At 41.9% G+C, this 24,328-nt stretch overlaps 1 protein-coding gene across 1 annotated transcript; it reads right to left on the reverse strand.

Moving 5' to 3' along the window:
- Window positions 1–2,225: 2,225 nt before the first annotated feature.
- LOC308092062 (uncharacterized protein) lies at window positions 2,226–21,627 on the reverse strand. The gene is made up of 16 exons (XM_080437856.1): window positions 21,441–21,627; window positions 18,817–19,023; window positions 18,595–18,663; window positions 18,244–18,286; window positions 15,059–15,204; window positions 12,272–12,466; window positions 10,387–10,473; window positions 9,592–9,790; window positions 9,207–9,430; window positions 7,898–8,140; window positions 6,566–6,811; window positions 5,459–5,654; window positions 4,473–4,678; window positions 4,144–4,244; window positions 3,569–3,740; window positions 2,226–2,935 (listed from the first exon to the last, which is right to left on the reverse strand). Exons 1-16 carry the CDS (start codon window positions 21,613–21,615, stop codon window positions 2,553–2,555), a joined length of 2,892 nt encoding a protein of 963 aa, XP_080293982.1. The 5' UTR covers window positions 21,616–21,627; the 3' UTR covers window positions 2,226–2,552.
- Between the last annotated feature and the right edge of the window lie 2,701 nt (window positions 21,628–24,328).

A 24,328-nucleotide genomic window follows, 5' to 3' on the forward strand; every position in this document is an offset into this window, starting at 1 on the left:
CAAAATACCCTTGCAACAACAACAATTGAAGGGGACACAATTATTATTTTATAACAAGCAATGAAACCCCTCCCCCTCTCAAGCCACAACCCCAGCACCCTCACACATCCCACACACCAATATAACATTGCATTGTCAACATTTGTCAACGGCCTATGCTCCATGAAAAGGAGCGATAGGCATAAGTAAGTAAGTATTGTCAACATTGCAAAATAAATATTATACACGTTCACTGGAAAGGGTTTACAACAAAGCTAACAGTGTTTATAATTAACAGTTCCACAGAAGTAACAGACTCTGACTGCATTACAATGATCATGAATCGATAGTAAAAAAATAAACATTACAATATTTGGACTGTGAGAATCAAAGAATGATGGGTACAATTTCATCCATTGAAACGCTAAAGGTAGGCCTACAGAAATTGATTTGATGACTGAAGCAATGTAAGATCCATCTTTGATAATAACCATTCATTACTTATAAGTTAATATCTCTGTATGATTGTATGCACTGACCACACCTCCCAAGCGGGGGGTCTGGGGGTCCACCCCAGAAACCTTTTAACATAGTAGATGTAATTTCCTGTGTTCTGGTGAATTTTGGGAGTTTCTCCTGTCTTCTCCCAATCCAGGAGACTGCAGGATCCAGGAGTGTTGGCAGCCCTGCAAGAAGGCAAGGGGCATATACCTCTATGGGCAAACCTCCTTCACTGGAATTGAAGCTCACTTCCAGGTTCTCGTTCAGCCTGCTGTTCCTATTAGTGGCCCAGCAGATGTCGCTATTTCACCTTCTACCGTTTGCAATACATTTTAATCTCAATAGAAGTCAATGAGGTTTTGGGCGAACTTTACCCTTGATTTTATTACCTTAGTAAACCTTTTCATAAACACTTTATGTTTTCAATTGCTAGTTTAAAGTATTTTTTAAATCATCATGATATGCGTTTAGTAAATTATGGTCCCATTGATTTAAAAATGTATTATAAAGTAGGGTATGTTTCTACTGGTTCTACCGAGTGAAGACCCGCCCTCGCTGCAGTTGCAGCCAATATAGCATTAATTTCCGGTTGCATTCCAGACCGGATATAGAAAAATGGCGGATTTGAAATTGCTGAAAAACAGTAACAGTAACATCCATATTTTTTTACGGTCTATGGCTGAGACCCGCTGCTCCAAAGCCAGAGTCTGTATTGAAGTTGGCTGGCTGTATTGTAACTTTATTAATTATGCTAGGCTGTTTGGCTGTACAACAATAATTATGTATTATGTATTATTATTATGTTATAATACGCACGTGAAAGGATAGTTGCACAACTAAGACGTTTCTGTACTTCCTATGGCTCGTGAGCACACTTTGTCTACGCACACACTGCACTGCACACTATACGTCAACACCTTCTATACATAATCTAACGCAGTGGTAAGAGTGCTGAGGCACACTGGTGTGCCATAAAACAAGTCCAGGTGTGCCTTGGGATTATCTGACAATCATACATTATTCATGCAATACTGTATACAACTATACCAAAAGTTATGAAATATCTTTTTATGTGTTATATCAATACTCTGTGTGCACTCGTATCCCAATATAACGGCAAATTCTATACCCTAAAATATTTATATTTAACCACTTTAAACTTATTTTGGGCATTATACAGTAGGTGGACATTTTAGATTGAGTCCTATTTTATAGTTTTAATATTCAAAAATAGACTATCTACAAGCTCAAAATGCGTCGCATCGCAGCACGTTGTGAGCTTGTAGATCTGCTATATTTGAAAAAGTTGGACATATTTGAAAAGAAATTGAGTACTTTAACTTTGGTACTGTAACTATTTTGATGCCATTACTTTTGTTTCTGGTAACAGAGTATTTTATATTGGGATATTGCTACTTATTCCACCACTACAAACAATGTATTTTAAAATGTGTTGCTTAATGTTTTATGTAAATTTGAATTGCCTTGTTGAAATGTGCCATACAAAATAAACTTGCCTTGCCTAGAATATGGACACAGGTGTTATAACAGCTATTTAAAATGTGCCCATTGTTTAATCTTATGGCATAATTATATTCAGGTGTGGACCTTAAGCTTATGTCAATGCTCATTTACATTTTCATGTTGCTTGTCATAAAATCACTGAAAATATTTATTCGGAAACCACTTTATCTGCAATGATGCAAACCGTTTAGAAGGTAGTGATATACTGTCCACTGAGGGCATGGAATTGAAAAAGAACATTTTATTTCAGTTATATTTTCTATTTACAATAAATGAAATTCAGTCCATTATACACAATCACTTAATGTAACTCCCAAACACCACATCTAATAAGGTACAATGCACAAGTGGAAGCACTTTATATTACAAAACATAAAATGTATCAAAAATGAATCTCACATAAAGTAAGAAAAAACAAAACATTGTTTGGTTCTAATACATTACATACGAAAACATTACTAGATTTCTTCCCCAAATTTCATTTTTGAACACCCACAATACCGTTATCAGCTACTGTAAGTGCTAATGGATGGAGATACTGTATGTCACTAGGATCGGTTGAGGTACGTGCTCTCATCCACGTCCTGGTCAGCGTCTGCGTCCGGCTCATGGATAAAGCTGTAGCGTCGATACACTGATCCACCCTTGCTAGTGTACACAACGTCTGCCTCGTCCCCACTGTCCGGATCTGGCACGCCATGGGGCATGGTGCTGCTTGCACTCCCACTCAGTCTCTCATAGCTCTGGCTCCAGCATAGCCTCTTCCTGGCACGGGCCTGGACCAAAGCAAACACAGCCAGAGCCAACCCCAGCGCCAGCAGCAGAGCAGCGGGCAGAGCGGCTGAAGTGTGCTTGACTACTCCGGGTGCAAAGGATAAGTCAGTTGCCTGGTCTCCTCCAGACTTGGGCTGGGGAGTCTCCACGCAAAGAGCTAGAAAGAAAAAGCAGATTTTAGGGCATACATGGGCAACTGGCGACAGGCGACACTTAATGCGGTCCGCAGGTTAATATCGGAGTACTGATATATTATTGATTTCAGCTGTTACAATTCCAAACGTGCAAACATGACCCACTTTAATTACTTCAGTCTATTTTAGGAGCTTAATGACTAGTATTAAAATGTTATTGTCTTTTTTATGTCCAATGTATTTGTATTTAAGTTCATAAAGTTAACATAAGTACAACTAAATGAAATTAAATAAAAATGATACTTTTCAGGATTCCAATAAAAGAATAGCACAAAAAAAATCAGGATTCCAATTAAAAAATAGCAAAAATAGCAGATCTACAAGCTCAACGCATCGCACTGCGACGTGTTTTGGGCTTGTAGATCGGCTATTGTTGCTACTTTTGTGTGACATAGAATGACGAAGTAGGGCATTAATTACAAAAAAAAGTTAAAATACAGAGATAAGAGGTTTCTGTACAGTATATGCAATGTGGCCTTCTGGAGTGAGAGCGGAAATATGGTGGCCCTCTCCATCATCAAAGTTGCCCACCCCTGTTTTAGGGGATGGTATTATCTCAATGACCCTACGACGCTCAAGGGCTGCAGGAACCTTACCTGAGCGGGTATCGCACACACAGCACTCTGTGTCATTCCCTCCAGTCTGGCAGCAGCGGGCACAGCGGTTCTCCACAGCATGGAGGGCAAAGTCACGGGGGCAAGACAAACACTGGTCAGGCCTGGGGCCACTACAGTGCCGACAGGAGCTGTCACATGGCTCACAGCTCTCCTGCAACGGCATGCGTTTCAAAGCATAATGTAAAGGACACTGGACTGCACTGACAAGATAGCAAAGAAACATACAGTAAGTGTGTTGGATATGTACATATTATGTCATGGAGGACTCCAGCCATCCAGGAATCCATGAATATGACAGCTACAGGTTACCAATTTCTGTTACTCTGGTAGTGCATTTATTTATTGAGAAAATAAAGTGCTTTTCATAAACAGTATTTTTAGGGAGTATGCAACTCAGATCTCCAACCGGATTCAAACAGGGCACAATTTATGCAGTCAACACACAACACGCACGTCCCTCGTAGGCATTCTAATTGAGTGACATTAAGTGACATTTGCGGTGAACCTCATACTCTTTGTAGCGTTCGGCAGCGTTCGGCTGACTCAGAGCTCACCTCGTCAGAGAAGTACCGCCCTTCCTTACAGTGCGGATAGCAGACGTTGTCGCGTAGCGTGCTGCCCCAGTCGCAAGTCACACAGCTCTGAGGCGCGGCGTCTGCAAACATATACATAACATAGACAAGCCTGGTTATCTGGAAAACTATTGTATGTCTAAGAAGCAGAAATTTACAAGGGTAAGATAAGGTCTGTGAAGCTCTGGACGTCCTGTTCAGTCAAAGGCAGAACAATACCTGTATTATGAACTGCATGATTCACTGAAGTAATTAATCGTTTTATGGAGTTAGATCTGTAAGAGGTAGTAAATCAGTAAACCAGCTGTTACCTGTGCAGGTCTGGCAGCTGGTGTGGCACTGTTTGCAGAGATGGTTGAGCTGATAGAAGCGGGTTGGACAGTGCTCCACACACAGCCTGGTGCCCTGCAGCTCCAGCAGAGGAGGGCGGCAGGCCCGGCAGGACTCGGGTCCCGGACCAGTACACATTTCACAGGAACCGTCGCATTTCTCACAGCGGGAGCCCTCCCGGTAGTACCTGACGGGGCAAAACAAAATTCAAATGATTGAAAATAAATGAGCTGAAAGTAAAGTTACTGTACAGAGTGGGCAAAAAGCACAGTTTGCCCGCAAAAAACTGCCTTGATAATCAGCTTTGAAATGAGTGGACACAGGGTGGAGAGGAAGTTTCATCACAGTAAAACAATAGAAGTAGGGTTGGGAAATTAACCAAAAATATATCGAAACCCATATTTTGAACCAATAACCTACTTAATCTTGCTCATGTAGGTTAATCGAATAAACAAGAACAGTTTTTTCTTAATTTTTTATTCTTTTATATCAACAAATCCACAAAAATTCTAACATTGTTTTGGGGGGGGGGGCTGTTATGTCTTTATAGATAGAACAGTAGACTAACAGGAAATGGGGGGTCGTCTGGAACGGAATTCGAACCCGCGACACGCTGTCAGGCTGGCATTGCAGCCTAGGGTGCCTGGACCACCACGCTGCGGCCCAGGCCCCACACAAAAATTCTAATAGATTTTTTATAATCGACTAAATCGATTAACCACTTAACCTTACAAAATGCTTCATTGTACTATTGTGGTGTACTTGTGGTGTAGTATTGTGGTGCACTATTGTGGCGTTTTGTGAACTTGTACGGTAGATCTAATATTTTCCCTATTAAAACATAAATGAATAATCGTTCATTAATCGCAATTGGGGAAAACGTTTGAAATAATCGTGATATTGATTTGAAGTCGTATCACCCAGCCCTATATCGTAGTTTCCGAAAGCAGTGCTTCGAAGCTCTTACCCTGTGGGACAATGGCTGACACATAGGTGGAGGAGCTGGAGGTATCCTCGGGAACAGGTCAGGCAGTCTTTAGGTGAAGCCCCGGTACAGGTAGAGCACACATGCTCGCACGGTGAACAGAACCCCAGCTCTGTTCCATCAGCATCCTGTTTGGAGCTGTATGTGCCTGGTGGACACTCATTCACACAGGTACTGTCTGGAGAGCACACACGCACGCACACATGCACGAACGCACACGCACACGCACACGCGCACGCACACGCACACACACACACACACACACACACACACACACACACACACACACACACACACACACACCAGACTGTCGAGATCAATAATATCCAACATTTAAAAGAGGGCTGAACTGATTACCATTATTCTCGTCTCAGTCAGTTTTTATGTTTTTCCATAAACTAATGCCTTATTTTATTACTTGTCGTGTGACAATGTCATCCAAAAGTAGCAAATATAGCCCACCTACAAGCTCAAAACGTATCACAAGGCGACAAGCTTGAAGTTCTGCTGTTTTCACGTTTTGGAAAAACTTTGAAAGCAAATAAAAGCTTGTGACTAAATAACTACATTTGGATCCATTGCGACACAGGCTCTTTTGTACATTTCTGGTTTTGGACATATAGGCTACAAGGTTTCCGCCTGACAGTGACGACATGGGAGCCTCTGTCAGTTAAACCACTGGTTCTCAAAGTGGAGTCCGGGGGTCCCCAGGAGTCCTTCAGGGGGTTCCAGGAGGTCCCCAGCAAAATGAGGAACAGTTTAAACACTTAAGTTTATAGATCTGCTATTTTCAAAAACAAATGGACAGATCTTCTCGTCCCTGTCACAAAATATATCTTTTTTTTTTCCCCAAATATTTTTTTTGGGGCTTTTTCTGCCTTTATTGATAGGATAGTAAGTTGACAGGAAAATGGGGAAAGAGATGGGGAGTGACATGCAGGAAAGACTGTCGAGATAGAGACAGGCTACTTTGGAGACGGTGCCACAAAACTTTTCAAATGGGGGTAAGCGGACAAATACATCAATTTGGGGATCCGTAACATGAAAACGTTTGAGATACACTGAGTTGAACATTTAGTGAGTGCTTACTGTGGAGGTACTTTGGCATAACACAGGCCTCGCATTGGTTGTGCCCCGGCCCTCCGCAGTAATGACAGTGATGGTGGCAGTCTAAGCAGGTGAACTGGTCATCGTGCAGGTAGGTCCTTGGTGGGCAGTCTGTGTCACCTGTCACTCCACACAACATTGTGTTTGGGTCCAGCACCAGTCCCCTCTCACACTGGGTGCACTGGTTGGCATCTGGCCCTGAGCAGCTGGCACAGGTCTGGTGGCATTCTGTGTGTAATCAAATAATTCACACTGCGTCATCTATGTGTTGCAAAACGGTGAACAGTAAAAGGGTGGTGTCACTTTACCGCACGCAAGGGTGACTACGTACGATCATGTTTACCTGTGTTATCAATCAATTTATCACTGAACAAGCAATTAAAGTATACATTAAATAACATGGCATCTTGTAAAATTCCATTTAGGTCGTAATCTTATCACTGAACATGCAGTTATAGAATAGATTACAGTAAATGACATGGTACCTTTTGTAATTCCAGTTACCGTAGTAACGATCATTGTTACAGTTACTGTAACTGAAGAAGTTATCTTTGCATTTCCACATCCCCAACAAATCTTTTGTGCTTGCTTTAGCATTTCCTGTTCTGTATAAGTTCTGATGTGTCAAGTAAGTACAATAAATGTACTGTAACTGGTTTTGCTGACACAGGTGAAGACACACACCGACCCCTCACAGAGCCTCACAGTACAGCACGTACTGCACAGACACACCTGATATCAGAACGACTACATATTGTAACCCCTTTCTATACAGTAAGAACGTTCCACCTTCAATCAAACCAAAGCTAAATACAATGAATCCAGTGGTGTAACGTAACTAAATACATTTACTCAAGTACTGTACTTAAGTAAAAGGTTTAGGTATTTATTTACTTGAGTATTTCCAATTTTCAGTACTTTTACTTCTACTCCACTACATCTCAGAGGCAAATATTGTTCTTTTACTCTAAACTATAGTTACTGGTTACTTTGTAGATTTTGATTATTATTACAAAACATAAATTAACCACTTCAGCCCTATATACATTTCGGCCATTTGAAAATAGCCAATCTACAAGCTCACAATGCGTCGCGATGCGACGCGTTGTGAGCTTGTAGATCTGCTCATTTCAAAAGATTTGTATACATTTGAAAACTTGAAATGGGACATTCTGCATAATAAGTACTTTTACTTTTGGTATTAAAAGTACATTTTGATGCCAATACGTTTGTAAGTATTTCTATATTGCAGTATTGATACTTTTACTTAAGTAAAAAATTTGAGTACTTTTTCCACCACTGAATGAGTCTCACCTTGGCATTCCTTAGCCGAGGTCTCATAGTAGGTCCCCATGGGGCAGTCCTTGGCGCACACGCCTTCATACAGCTTGGGGGTCAGCTCAACGCAGGTCTCACAGTCATCTGGCTGAGGGCCTGAGCAGCTGCTACAGGTGCTGTGACACTCACCACAACGACCCTCCTCCATATCCTCATAGTAGCCCATGGGACAGCTGGCCTTGCACACACCGTTCAGGATCAGGTAGAGGAAACTGCACTCTGAAACCGTGAGGGGGCCGATGGCTAGTTAACAGAGGTAGTGCTGCAACTGCAAGTATTATTATTATTATTTTGTATATATCAATGAATCGATTAACTACTTATTTTATACTTAGTCGCACAACTGTGTCATGAAAAATCCTATATTAAAATTGGCTTAAGGGACGACTGGCCAGTGGGCCGGTGGACCACGTTGTCACGTTCATGTCACTTTAACTCGACCATAACCTTATAAGGAGTTCCCAATGCAGCTACGCCCAAATATGGAGTGTGTTGTCTAACGTCAACGTGTCTCATGGCATCAGGCACAAATCAGTCAGCTCCATATATGGGCACAAAAGGGGGCATGCCTATATACTGAAGACATCAGGGATCTCCATACTGTATATGGATGGGCATGAAAGGGACAAGGACTGACAGATACAGAGATATCCATATATGGGCATATCGTTCGGATCGGCAGTGCGACATAGGCGTAGGGGCCCGAACCTATAGTAGTAAAAAAATTGTCAATCTACAAGCTCACAATGCGTTAGCTGTTTTTTATTTTTTTTACTAAACCTTAACTTTTCGCCTATAATGACTTGCCCAAAATAGGGATTGATCGATTATCAATTCTTTTTATAATAGTTTGATTAACTGCACCCCTAAGCAGAAGCAGGTGTAGCACAGTAGCCCTGCCTGTAGGCCAGAAGCCTAGTATTTCCTTTGGCCAGGGGCGCAGCCCTCTTTGGTTGAATGGTGGGAGTTTGGTTTCCCATGCGATAGTGTTTACACAGGCAAAACAAACATTGGTCATAGTATTATTATTCCTTTTAAAGCATTATCCTTGTATGAGGTATATAGGGTGTAAGATGTGGAATGTTGCTCATTAGCCATTCAGTTAAAAAAATATATATATATCTTTCACATATTCTTTTAAAACAAGAAACATTAAACGCATCTAATTACAAATATAGTTTTGATCTATTTTGCCAACTGAAAGGTTATTTCCTCCCATACATGACCATTTTGTACGTGTGTTTTTCGAAACATGTAAAGTATGATTTTCTGTAGGGGATCTCACTGAAGCAGGTCCTGTCATCCGAGCAGACGTCACAGTGGGGAGGACAGCGTCTACAGGTGCCGTCGTCTCCGGGGTAGGACCGCACGGAACAATTGAGTCGACAGAGACCATTCTCTAGGTAGTGTCCGTCAGGACAGGACAGACACTGGGTCTTAGTCCCATCGCAAGTCTGGCAGGAGCTGTCACAGGCTTCACATGACCCTTCCGCCGTCTCAAAGAAACCTCTGTAAGTACAATTGCAGGTCAATTGATGACATAGAAAAAGAGGAAGGACAGAGGATGGGAAACAGTAATTGTGCAAATGCAGAAAATAATTAAAAAAAGAAATGATACATTTCATAGTTAGTTTTTTCTGCACGGATTTAGTCCCATTTCTAGAGCTTACTCTGGGCAGTTGGACCAGCACCTCCCCTGGTGTAGAAAGAGTTTATAGCTGCCTTTGGAGCAGCTAATACAGGTATCACTGCTGTCTGCACAGGCCTCACAGTTAGGCGAGCAGTCCTCACACAGCTGAGTCGAAGGGTTGGCAAAAGAGCCAGGAGGACAATGCTTTACACATGAACTGTCCTGGTCCAAGAAATATCCTGTTCCAAGGGCACACAAACACACACGCACGCACGCACACACACACACACACACACACACACACACACACACACACACACACACACACACACACACACACACACACACACACACACACACACACACACACACACACACACACACACACACACACACACACACACACACACACACACACAGTAGACTGATTGACTGACTGAACGATACCAAAACACAGGCGCTCACAGCTATTTGACCACTCTATCTCTCAAGTTGAAATATGGAGATACAAAGTTTCTGCTGGACAGCGACGATATACTACATATATTATTTACAACAAAAACAATTATAATAATTAAGCTACTACTATATTCTAATAAATATACTCATACTACCCTTTATTGTATTTATAGGCTTTTATAAACATGCTATAATGCTGTACTGTACTGTATATTGTTGAACATTTATTTATCTATGTCCTCATCAATCAAAATGATGAGGACAGAAAAAGCGATTCCCACAATGAAAAGAACTTTCTGATTTATTCCCGAGAACTCCCTAAACAAAATCTATCTAGAAACTTTTTTTCAGGCAGAACATCAGTAATTAATTGTACCTGTGAAACATGAGGAGCAATCCAGTGCTTGGGGACCAAAGCATGTCTTACAGGATACATCGCATGATTGACAGCCACGAGAGGCTCCTGAAATAAAATCAGAGGACAAATAAGTATCCGATTTTACATGCCAACAAAACACTGAATTTGAAAAAAAAATAAGAACAAGCAACAAGCAACTGCTAGTGCTAATGTCTCCTGTAGAGGGCAGCATAATCAGCTTAGGGTGAAGGATTCAGAGTACAAAGCATTGTAGACTATTGATCCATGGTGTTAATGGGAAACTTAACAACACAAAGCCACTGTCTTTTAACAATACATCTGTTTTTTATGTTTCTAAATAAGCAATCTCTGATCCAACCCACTACTGTATAAAACACCATGCTATCAACAGACACAATCAAGGACCTGGGGTACGGTGTTTGATTTATCTTTAAGTGACATGCAGTCATCCAGCATCCTTAATCAACGTTTTCATATTTTTTCACTTTTTTCATTAATTATGAAATGATGTGGATCTCAGGATCCACATAGGAATGGCGTTGCTCCAATGTGGAACTCGGACTTCATGTATGACGTCAGTCGTCTATGTGATGTATCTACGTATGGCTCCAAATTTGGGCAAGATCTCAGCACGATCACAACCCCACTGACCTCAGTGATTAGCTCAAGGACATTTTGAAAGGATACATGACTGCTGACAGAGCTGACACGATAGCTATTACAGGAATTGAACCTGTGACCTTCTGGTGAGAAAGTGGCTCTCAAACCAATTGGCTATACCTGCCACCCCCAGAATGTGTTGGTGAAATAAGGCCATGGGGTTCGTACACAGTGGGAGCTGTGGATCATCATTCGTCATTTATCTCAAGTCTCCAACTGTTATTTATAAGGACATTGAACATTGTCCGCTGATGGACACGTCATTGGACTGGGGATTCGACTTGCAACCTTTTGGTCATGGGGAAATGTTTCAAACCTCTAGACCCCTCCCCTCCCCCTGAGCAGTGTTGTCACAACTATTTATCTAAAATGAACTTAAATGGCCCTATTGTTACATCATTATCTCCGGCTCTGCTGTCACTGAATAGTCAATTCTCACACTTCATTAGCTTTGCTTCCAGCTGACACGCATCACAATGGACTGAAAACCTTTCTATACCAAAGTAAATGCCCTCTGTAACAGAGAGGAAGTGACAGATGAGGAGGGGAGAGGGAGAGAGAGAGAGAGAGAGAGAGAGAGAGAGAGAGAGAGAGAGAGAGAGAGAGAGAGAGATTAAGACGTTACTATACCCTTATCACCAGTGGTGGAAAAAGTACTTGCATTTCTTACTTAAGTAAAAGTATCAATACTGCAATGTAGAGATACTCTGTTACAAGTAGAAGTCCGGAATTCTACAAGTAGAAGTCCGGAATTCTACAAGTAGAAGTCCGGAATTCCAAATTTACTTGAGTAAAAGTACAAAAGTATCAAAATATACTTAAAGTACCAAAAGTAGAAAGTAGGCTACTCATTATGCAGAATGTCCCATTTCACAACTAAAATGTATAAAAATAATTTGAAAATAGCATACTGTATCTACAAGCTCACAATGCGTCGAGGCATAGTGAGCTTGTAGATCGACTATTTTCAAATGGCCGAAATGTATATAGGGCTGAAATGGCAAAATCTACAAAGTAACTAGTAATTAAAGTTTTCAAATAATTGTAGTTGAGTAAAAGTACAATATTTTCTTCTGAAATGTAGTGGAGTAGAAGTAAAAGTATAGAAATGTGGAAATACTCCAGTAAAGTTAAAGTACCTCAAAATTGTACTTAAGTACAGTACTTGAGTGCATGTACTTAGTTACTTTACACCACTGCTTATCACAAAGTGTTCCCTCACCATCAAAGTACTGGCTCTGTGCGCAGTTGACCAGAGGGCACTGCCCATGGAGAGGGATATCCCCGCCCTGGCATAGATCACAGTCTGTTGAGCGTGGTCCATGGCATGTCTGGCAAGAGCTGTGACAGGCCTGACAGCGCCGCCCGGTGGAATCACTGAAGGTTTGCAGGGGACACTGTTTCACACACTCACCACCTGACAACACAGAGATGCACAGAGGAATATGCGATGAGGACAATTCTGTAATAGTATCATTATTATTATCATTATTATTATTTTTTATTTTTTATTTTTTTGCAAAAAAGGTTTCCATGAGGCACATGCTCACACTGATGGTTCTGATGTAGTCTCAGAATCAGGATCACTTTAGTGGTACTTAAGTTAACCACATGAAACCTAGTGTCCCTATTCTGGGGCGAACATTTGTTAGAAATAGCTGATCTACAAGCTCACAACCCGTCGCAACGTGACGCGTTGTGGGCTTAATAGATATGTCATTTTTGGTGAAGACATTTGGTGTAATACTAGCGGGCTATACAGGGACAGATTGCTGCTTCAGAGGGAGGCCTCTTGGATCCACACACTACAAACAGAGCACCCCAAGGGTCGTAATGAGGAGCTATTATTAAGCCATGTTGGCTTAATATTTCAAATTATTACAAACATGTCTACATTGGGACATCAATTACTATTGTCAGTATTTTGCTTGTTCTTTGGCTTTTTGTAGGCTACATGTGCATAATATTTGTGAATTTTGTGAGTCAGTTGAACACTGCTAGCCTTTCAGGCACCTTAGGTTCTACCTAGCCCTCTGTCCAGGTGTCTTTGATTCATGTATAGATATAGTTGACTCACTGTACAGATTGTAAATGACATAGTAATTGTCCTTTCCTGGTAACTTGTAATTAATAAAGTTGTCAATGTTAGCTTTCAAAGAGATGACAGTTTGCACCTGTATTCATTTGGATCATATACTACTTAAACCTCACTTCCTATTGTCTTGACACAACAAATAACTATTAGGTTGAATTGTATTCGTTGCTCTGCCTGGGTGAGGTAAATAAAATGTGAAAAGGTGAAAAGGTCATGTATTGAGTGCTGGCTGGCTGACTGTCTTCTTCTCATGATATTGTTGAGGCGTGCACCTTCACCTTGAGACAATAATTGAATTCCTCTCTTTTCTCTCAGTGTAATACTAGCGGACCTAGTAAAGAGCTCTGGGGGACGCTGGTCAACTAAAGTAAATAGGGTTTAAGTGGTTACGTTTGCACATAGCTATAAGGAATTTGGCCTTGTAAAAAAATAACACATTTTGGAATGGGGAGGGGGGCAATATATATTATTATAAAAGATTCCTTGCTTCTTCTCTATCTCTATAACATACTGTGAGATGGTTTTAATACTCTCTCTGAAGTGTTTCTCCTCTAACTGACCTTCTCTCTCAGTCTCTCCACATTCCATCCAGTTGCCCAGCCATGAAGCAATGACCCAAATCATTTGAAAATGGACCTTGAGCTAGCCTTGGCTCAAGAGCAGGGAAACAAGCTTATCCCCCCTTAATATACTCCATACAGCCACATGTGTAACCGTTACCACATACAATCAATTTGTTGACACTTAGGGGTCAGAGGGACCTCTGTTGGGTCATAACAGTGCACTCTAATGAGCAATACTGATGACTGATAGATATTTAATATGGACCTCACACCGGTCCATACACACAGGTCCATATTAAGACATTATCTGAATCAAAGGTTTATTAGATTAGAAGCAGATCTAAATGTTGGTGAACCTGCAGTTTTCTGTGGATTTTCTTAGACAAAATTAATACATAAATGAGCAAATCTTCGTAATTTAAAGGTTTGCTACATGATTTAAAGGTATACTTTCCCCCCAGCAAGTGATAACACTGTCACGTCCACCCCAGAGTCAACCTCAGCTCTTGTTTGCATACATCATATATTTACATATCTCATGCTGACATGGGAGTGATTTGCAATGCAAATGAGGGGTACCAGTGCCAGCCAGGATTCATCTTTAACGAGAATGATTGATTACCCTTACATGCACAATGATTTAAGAGTTTACGAAACAATGTGTAAACAGACTGCAGATAAACGATGATTTACTACATTTGATGGGAGAGTAGACTGGTGCTACAAGGAAGGCCATCTAATGTTTTGTTTAAAGTCGCCACCTCCACCCTTTGCTCCCCAAAACCTATTTTCATGTATTGCCTCATAACTCCTCACTGGCACAGAAGTGTGCACTTTTTAACGTAGTTTGTATGTATTTGTATACATGCACGTGAAGTACATTGAGTTTTCTTATGTATGAAATGTGACTTGACTTCACTAATATTTAACCACATGAAGTCTATTAGCATCCCTATTCTGTGCAATGTTGGGCCTGTCGGACATTCTGCAAAAACAGGTGAACATTCGGCAAACATAGCCAAATGTTGAGCTTGTAGATCGACTATTTTCACCATTTGACCTAAAGCGAAGTATATAGGGTTTAACCCATTAAAACCGGAAAAGCATCTGTCATTTTAGCGTTGGCTATTCAAAAATAACAGATATACAAGCTCTTCATGCCACGCTGCGAGCTTGTACATCTGCTATTTTTGAACATTTTTAAAAAATCTTTAAAGTGTGAGAACTACTGATTTAGAAGGCATTTGTAGAGTCGACCTCAGGTCTTAATGGGTTAATCCCAATAGATTGACATCAGTACAGTGTAAAGGGAAAGAATGATGCGTTCTCTCCTTCGTGACATGTTTAGTACCATTGAGGAAGTGTCCAGTCTGGCACGCCAGACAGAGTGTGTTGCTCCTGCAGTCAGCGCATGGTCCTGGGCAAGTCAAACACATGGCCCTGCCCCGGTCCTCGTATGTGCTCTGAGGACAGTGTCTGCGACACTGGTGCCTGAATCTATGATGAGATTTTAAAACAAATGTCAAATACATGTCCATTATAAGCACCCAACTGAAATGTCATGATTACTGAACAAAGAGTCTGGTATTAGACTTGGCCTACAATAGGTATATTTTATTTATGTTTATTTGACAGGGACAATACAAAAAAACTATGTATCAATCAAGTTATAAAAACATTAAACCGTTGGCTAATTTGTGACCCCTTTCCCTGGTCAGGCCTTTCTATACAAATATCTACCTAGTTAAAAAATAATCCAAACAAGTAGAAAAGTAATAACATTCACAAATTATAGTCATAAAAGCAATGACTTTAATGTTGGTAGGGCATTCCACAAGTGTATCCCTTTACTGAAAAAGATGACTGACCAAAAGTGGTTTTGTGCTTTGCCATTCGCTTCAGCTAAAAAGTCAAGCATTCAGAGCAAATCTACTGAGAGATCAAAGACCTGAAGTCTAGTATGACTGAATACCACATGTCAGGTAACGCTTCACAGCAAAAGAGGAGCAATGTCGCTATGGGCAGATTTCTTTATTCCCAGATGAAGGATTCTGAAGTTAGAGGAATTGATACCAGAGAAGTGACGAGACACACCACATGTACAGTAACATGCAATCCCTGCGTGCACTGTGGCAATCTGAACCGCACCTGTAGCTGTATTGTTGACTTCAATACATTCCACTGTCAAACAGTCTACACCACCAATCAATAAGCATGACAAACAGGGGCAAAAGCATAATACAAGCTGATTTTGTTCAAGCCTATCATGCTTCTTTTCTTGTCTCAAGGCAGAGAATTAATTGGCGTTTTATTTGCAGCCTGTAGGCAGAGGGGGTACTTTCCTGCCATTAACCTGTCCTGTCTCTCCTAGGGCTTAATTGACCCTCCGATATGGGGGACTGCTCTCAGCCCTAAGCATCTACGGGATTGAGTTACAAGGATGTCACACATAAATGCTAGTTTGAAGATGACATAGCACTCTACATGATACAAATGTAGCAGCAATCACTTGCAATAACTTTGACAACGATCTGCTGCTACGCTTCCCGATGCCCTCCTATGTGAGAGTATAGCTGACCACAGATAGGCATGGTGCTACCCTTCCTGCTGTGTTGCCGTGGTATCCGTACTGAGATGCACTAGTTTGTTTGAGGAGGAACAGCTGGGAGTGGCATACTGCATCAGTCATCACACTCACAATAGCAGCAGCCCAGTAAAATCCTGTGTTTTAATTTAACTCTGACGGTGTACAAATGCAACCAAATGGAACCATAAGGGTTCATTTGTATGCCGTCAAGAGTTACAAATGGATGAATGGACACTAGGATTTTAGTGTGTGCAGACCAGCAGTGGTCTCTGGCCTGGAAACAGCATATTCATTTAAGAAACGCTCAGCAAATATTAGACTGGCCCATACATTCACCAAGGAGAGCACATCAGCGTTTCCTGCTTAGCTTTGGTTTAGGGGCTTTCAGTTTTTTAAGTTGAAGTAGCGAGACAGTAGAAAATACAGGTAGTGATGTAGTAAAAAAGCCTGAAGGGCTAATTTGGACTAAATTAGATTGAAAGCAGGCTGGTACATTGTAGCCTACTGAGTATGGTTTTGGTGCACTTAGCTTAGAGGAAGATAAATGCCAAAAATGAAACCCCATTCTGAAAGATCAACTGTACAAAGCTGTATTTCTGGGCTGATGAGTATAGTACTCTTTCAGCTTGGCAGTCCACAGGACTGAATTTCTATGTTTGCAATCCATGGGCTGAAGCACCTATAGGACCTTCTGGAATGGGACGATCAGTAGAAAAAATAATGGCATTTCTGCAGTACGTTCAGAATGGTGCTGAGGGTCAGGTAGATTAAGCATCTCTACATAGTCACAGCAATGCTGTTTTTACAGCTCATTCTATGACGACTCTCCATGTAGGCTATGGGTATTTTTTGGGTAGTTGCACAATTGGAAGAAAGTAATGGGGGAGAAAAACACTTTGTCGCACTTTCGGAATGAAAAGTTACATTATCATGGCAAGGGTTCAGACAAAGACTGAGTATCTGTCAACAGCATCGGTGTAACCACAATAAAATGTGTGAGTGGATAGTGGACTCTCCCTCTGTTATTGTGGGTCATGCAACTAGAGGAAATAAAGATGCTGCTACACAATCCTGCTACTGGCTAAGGCTTTCTCTTCTGCAATGTTCTGTCTTTGTCTGTTATTCCCCCCCCCCACACACACACACACACACACACACACACACACACACACACACACACACACACACACACACACACACACACACACACACACACACACACACACACACACACACACACACACACACACACACACACACACACACACACACAAACTGTGAAGTGCCTTTGTATGAATCAGCCTGCATGTGTATGCTCAAACTAAGGCTCATGTAACAGTGCATGGCTCGGAGTGGTGGGTAACCTGATTCACACAATACCAGGAGGCCCAAACTCAGGGGACAAGAACATAATGGGAGGTCTGTTCTAGTTCTAGAGCCCATGTGCTAAGCTAGGTCCAAGTGATAGGGTGGAGTAAACAGAGCCAAGAAATGCTCTGGTGGTGTAATGAATAACTAAACAATTTCTGCAGCAAAACAACCAAACAAACAAAAAAATAGAAAGGAAAAAACTATTTATGTGGTGCACGTCTATGAGACTGTATTGCTTTGCACACCTTATGCTACCTAATTTAGCAGGACAATGACAAATTCTGTGTAGATGGCAGCAGATTAAAAAGAAACTCAATTATAGGACGACAATTATTCATGGAGAGCATTTATAATGTCTAATATTCATAATCTTAGCAATTTGTAGGAAATGTATGAATAAGTCATGCCACAAAATCTTCATTTTGTGTCAAATATAGACAATGAAGATTCATTGAAACCTGTGGGATCTTACAGTGATTCCTCAGATTTAAAGCTGTAGCAGATAATATTGAAGGCCAGATTAGTCCACAGAATGAAAACAGAAACTGATAAACAAGAAAAAAAACATATAGACTCACAGGAAGTAACCATCAACACAGCTGCTGCAGATCTCAGGGTCTTCTGTATGAAGACAAAGTGTGATAGTGACTCCATATGAAAAATATATTTTGTGTGTCAGAATCTTTAAGTACAAGATGCACAAGGAATTGATATAGGTGCACGTGTCAACATAAATGTATCTACTGTATATTTCATCAGATGTTTGTGCTAGAATCCATTTACATGAATGAATGTGATGTGAAACATATGTTGTGCTCTACAGTATTTCCCATCATCGCTCCATTATTAATTATTATCGGTCATTATTAATTATCAGACACGCTTGGGTATAGCATTGTGACAGTGGGCATCAGTAGCACGTGTCTCACCTGTGGAACACGTTTTGCATCCCATCTCGCAGTCAATGCATTCTCCTGTGTCAGGATCCTGAACCTGCCCTGAAACATAGACAAGACAAGACAAAGGGAACCTCCAGATATGGGACATGTAACCAACCAGCACAGCAACCTTCAGTTCTCAAAAGAGTCCTCTCAAATTGCAGGAAACCAAAACAAAGCTTCTTCTCTCACGTCACGACCAACCACACGTACCTAAGTTACAGGTGTAGGCAGTTTGGCAGACGCCATTGTGGAGCTTGTAGTGTTCCCGGCACTTGGCACAAATGTGGGCATCAGTGCAAAGCTCACAGTTGGCTATGCAGGGCAGGCAGGCGTAGCGACCCCTGTCAGGGTACAGTCCCCGGGGGCAGTGTGTCCGACAGCGACCTTGGTGGAGATAACGCTCCTGTCCGTCTTCATCTGGGGAGGACAGGACATGTAAGACTTGTTAACGTGAATCCTTCCCACTTCATATGTTGACAAAGATGCCATTAGTGCGCCCCTGCCAGGAAATGCCTCTTCCAGACATTCAGGCTCTTATGGGAACGGGAATCAATTCCTCCCCTCATAATACATGTCAGAGCAGAGCCAAGTGGGCCCGACAATCACATGGGGATGGAGAATAGATGTCAGGACAAGCTGCCAACTGTGACAAAGTTCAGTACACAACACATACTGTGGCAATCGTTTTTCCCACGTGTTCATTAACAAAGAGAGACACATCTTGTAAACACAGAGATCAAAACAGTAGCTGTATTATGAATTGAGAGCTCAAATACTGGAAATGCACAGATTTATATTCATGCATAATGCAGCGGCAGTCCACTCTTCTCATTAATATATGAATAGATTATAGTATATAGTATTGATCTAAAAATAGTGGAACAAACACATCTCAACGCCTTGATTGACATTGAACTGACACTGACATGATCTGCAGGTATACAATAGATCTCAATGTGAGATCACTTCCTGACTGATGATGCCGTGTCTTAAAGCGATGTAAACACGGGGGATGAAAAGCAGCAGATGAGAGGATATCAGTGCTGAGGGGCTGGAGATAGAGGTCTGTCTCGGCCCTACTGATTAATACTCTGCCACCTGCCACTTCCCCAGCCGTAGCACCTGAGGCTGTTGGGAATGCAGCTGAGTTACAGTATATTGTCACATCTGCTCAGAGCTGCAGTGAAGATGTGTGCGACCGACGGGGGAGGAGAGCGCTTTATGACTATATCTGCCTCTCTCTGTCCCCCACCTTCCACTTGAGACTTCCATCTTATGCTTAATTGATACCCCGTCGTACAGCGGTGTCACTCGCCGAGAACAGCTTGTAGATCTGCCATTTTCGGTGATGGCACTTGTGGGCAAAAAGTTCACAATGTAAATGGAGCTGGTTTATGCTATGCTGTCATTAGAGAGAAGGGACACTCTCAGGTTGAGCCCATTGAACTGCAACAGTAGTAGCTTTAGCCCAGGGGGATGTTTTTCTCTTTCCCTCTGCCTAACAATGCCTCCATTCTGACATGATCAGATTTCACTGAGGAAACTCAGGGAGAGTTATAACACCTTTATTTCTATTTCCATTTCAAACATGTCTGCAAACCAATCGTAAAGAAATCCAACTCTTTGTGGAAAAATAGCCAACAAATAGCCAACACAAGTAGGCCTACAGCCTACAACAACACTCTGGTTGTCTTATTCTCTGTTGCTCAACAGTGGTAAATGGTAAACCAGAGGTGAATGTTCCTCCCCTAATTCCTCAGCCTTTGAGCAACTCTGCTTTGGTAACCATTAAATAGCACTGCTTTGAGGAAAGACCATTCCGTCCACTGGATTGATGGGTTTGTGACACGGCTTTGTTTGAGCCTGGCAGCTGTGTAGCCACAATTCAAGATAGAACAACTGCTCAGGCTATTTGCATGGAATTCAATTAGATAAAATGGCCCTCTCTGCTCATACTAAGCTATGCACTCCATTGCATGATGCTGTTGATGGCATCTCCCAAGGACAACATCAACATACTGTATAGAGGCAACATTTAAATGTATCAAATCAATAAGGCAGGGTAGTCTTTACCAATAGTAGCCTGTATAAAAGAGAGATAAAAAAAAAAAAAAAAAAATTCACATAGTCATGCTTTTGCAATTTATCGGATATAATGGGTTACATCTATTGGGTCAATGCCTCTCTACATTTAAACGATATAAAGTTAAGACATTTGTCAGTAGCCTATATCCAGTTGTGGAAAGTAACTAAGTACATTTACTCAAGTACTGTACTTAAGTACAATTTCAAGGTATTTTTACTTTACTTGAGTATTTCCAACTGTACTTTTACTTCTACTCCACTACATCTTTTACTCCACTATTATTTGAAAGTAACTAGTTACTAGTTACTTTGTTTGATTATTATTACAAAACATACATTAACCACTTCAGCCCTATACATTTCTGCCATTTGAAAATAGCCAATCTACAAGCTCACAATGTGTCACAATGCAACACATTGTGAGTTTGTAGATCTGCTATTTTCAAAAGATTTTAATACATTTTATACATTTGAAAACTTGTGAAATGGGACATTCTGCATAATGAGGAGGCCTGGCCTACTTTCTACTTTTGGTACTTTATGTAAAAAAAAACCAATACTAATACTTTTGTACTTTTACTCAAGTATTTTTTTTTTATTCCGGACTTTTCCTTGTAACAGAGTATTTCTAAATTGCAGTAGCCTATTGATACTTTTACTTACAAAATGTGAGTACTTTTTCCACCACTATATCGATTGTTGACATGGATGTTATGTGGGTGCAGAGTAAAAAGCAGGCTCAGTCTTACCCACTCCACAGGTAGTACATTCAAACAGCTCATGTCCGTTGCACTCGGAGCAGGTGGGATGACAGAGGACGCACTGGCTCTTCAACATAAACTGTCCACTTGGACAAGAAGACGAAGGTTTACTTCGCACAAAGCCGACGCAGTACAGAAAAATACATGCAGTGAAGAACTTCATCGTTATTCCGAGGAGGACTACAGACTGTAGACCCGCAGTCCGTGCAGCAGGTATATAGACAGACTCTGGAGTCTGTCTGCTGTGACCCACCCAGATCAAACTTGCTGGACCAGTTCGCTGAAGAGCGACTGGACAATAGAGACTGAATTGCGGTCAGATTTTAATGAGTAACCTAAAGAAAATACAAACCCGCTCCATCCTCCATGTATTAATAACAGGTAGATAGATAGATAGATAGATAGATAGATAGATAGATAGATAGATAGATAGATAGATAGATAGATAGATAGATAGATAGATAGATAGATAGATAGATAGATAGATAGATAGGTAGGTAGGTAGGTAGGTAGGCAGGCAGGCAGGTTGGTACCTGATTCATTTCTCCCTCTGATGTGCCGTACACGGTCTGTCGCACAGGTTCAATAAACCCTAAAGTCCAGTTTATAGACGACATACACAGAAATTACCTTTTACATGCGCAAGGCATCTTTATTGACAAACAAGGGAGATTCCCTCTATACTATGTGAATAAAAGAACAGCAAATTAATGATATTAAAACAATACGACCTGATATATCACGAAGGCAATTCGCTCCACATCTAAGTCTGCATGCAAACAAGCGCTCGGTTGAGCGCCTGGAGAATTCTGAAGTTCTTATCTATTACATTCAGTATATCAACGCTGTGGCTATCAAGGCCTGTCTTCTGACTGCACTCTATAAAGTAAAGGTTGACGGCCCAAGGTTCCACAATGGACCATCAAGCCCTCCTTGGGTACGAATTTAGTACCCACAACAACACAAGATTAAAATCTAAACAGTACTTTATAGCAATTATCATCTAGCATAACATATTGCATGTTTAAAAAATCAGGTCCCATTTTTCTCTTTTTGAGTCATGTGAGCCGAGGAAAACCCTTTTCTTTGAAGGGGAAACTCTGAACTAGGCTGGGGCAGTCCCAAACCTACCATCTGGACATGAGCTCTTATTGGGGACAATTACATCATTTGATTCCATATTGCATTGCTAGACTTAGGGTCCCTCAGTGGGGCATTCCCACTGAGTTTTCCTTTACAAGCAACTATTCTAACATGTGTATATATATATATATATATATAAAAAAAAATAAAAAAATCAATATCTAGTTCTCTGTGTGCATTTTTGGTTTCTTCTCCAATTCCTCTGGTTGAGGTGGTCACTTTTCCGAGCCCGGAGGAGGAGGTTCCGACAGAGCCCAAGACTAGGCCCCCCCCCCAACCCATCCAGTGCCATTAACGAATGTACTTGGCACTGAATGAGCTAAGAGGCGGAGGTCCCACTCCCGAGCCCCCCGGGTCCGTACCCTCCTGGGGCCTGAGACCGGAGCCCCCCGTATTATACACAGGGGCCCCAACCCCCAAGCGCCAGTCAGATCCGTACCCTCCTTGAGGTCGAAAGTCGGGGCGTAGATATCGTGCAGGGGTGTGCAGGGGTGTTCTTCGTCAAGTTCAGCATGGGGGCCCAGGTGGCAATATAATGTTTCTGTGGTGTGTATTGGGATCACTCTGTCACTGCTCTCTTATCGCTTGCCATTTGCGAAGGGCAAGACCACTTAAGTCTTTCGAACCTCCCCACCGGGGCGCAGTCCCAGGCTAGACCCCTTTCCACTTGAGGTCTACACCCAGGTCACCCTGGATAGAGAGTTCAAGTCTCCTGCTTCCCGGCGTCTTCTTTTCAAAGCCCACCGATCACAGGAGCATCACTCGCTTAGTAACTGTAGCACTCCGGCGGTCGCTTTCAGCTTGTGATGGCCTGACTGTACATTGAGCCGAACGCAGCGACCACACCCGCCTCCTGTCGGGGAGCACGCCATGGAATTAATGCTTTTTGCGATCCGACCGGCGGGTGACCCAGTCGATAGCGATCCCTTACCCGTAGGCGTGGTTGGCGCCCCAGGCAGGAAACCGACGGTCTTGTCCTGGCCCCGCTTGGCTACGGGAACCAGAATATTAACCGTTTTCACCCGCCTTGCCTGTAACCGGTGAGTCACGCGCTCCCGTCCGGTTAGGTGTGGACTGTCATCCACGCACCATGTGCTGCCAACCCTAGGAGAGAGCGGCAGTCGGCACACCGACTAGACGGTTCCACAGCTAGGATGTTGATTCATCCTTGACAGAACACGGGGGCCCTTCAGTCTCTCCCCAGCACTATAAATCGTCTTTAACGTGCTCTGGGAGCCTTGCGACCCCGCTGCCGCCTGTTTATGGCAAGGGATTGGGGAGCCTACCCCCTAACCTCACCAGAAGGATTTATGGGAAATTGAGTTTTAAGAGACCAGAAGGAATTATGGGAAATTGAGTTTTTACTTTGTTCTAACTGACTGGAGAATTAATGAAATTTGGACTAAAATGGTTAGAACTAGCGAGACAGACACACGCATTCAAACATTCACGCATGCCTGCATATCACTCATACATAGATAGAAGGGAGAAAAAGATAAAGAGAGAAACTTTCCCTCCTTAGCTCCCTCGCTCGCCCACTGCGGTCACGCTGGCCGCACTTCAGAGAGAGACGGTCGCACTAGCCGTGCTTCAAAAATTGCTGCGCAACTACGTGGCCTTTTACGGTTAGGCGAACTGATGGTGCGTTCAATGAAATCGTAAATCCCAACCACTTCAATATATACATGTAAAAATGTAATAAAATCTATCTAAAAAAATCTAAAAACATTGTT

The sequence above is a fragment of the Gymnoscopelus braueri genome (genome assembly GCF_963280865.1).
Source record: "Gymnoscopelus braueri genome assembly, chromosome: 9".
NCBI classification, from domain to species: domain Eukaryota; kingdom Metazoa; phylum Chordata; class Actinopteri; order Myctophiformes; family Myctophidae; genus Gymnoscopelus; species Gymnoscopelus braueri.

Coding starts and splice junctions, on each gene's coding strand:
- LOC308092062 (XM_080437856.1), bottom strand. CDS start 21,615: ATGAAGTTCTTCACTGCATGTATTTTTCTGTACTGCGTCGGCTTTGTG. Junction 6,812..7,897: donor CTCGGCTAAGGAATGCCAAG/GTGAGACTCATT, acceptor GATTACACACAG/AATGCCACCAGACCTGTGCC. Junction 2,936..3,568: donor TGTGTGCGATACCCGCTCAG/GTAAGGTTCCTG, acceptor TTTTCTTTCTAG/CTCTTTGCGTGGAGACTCCC.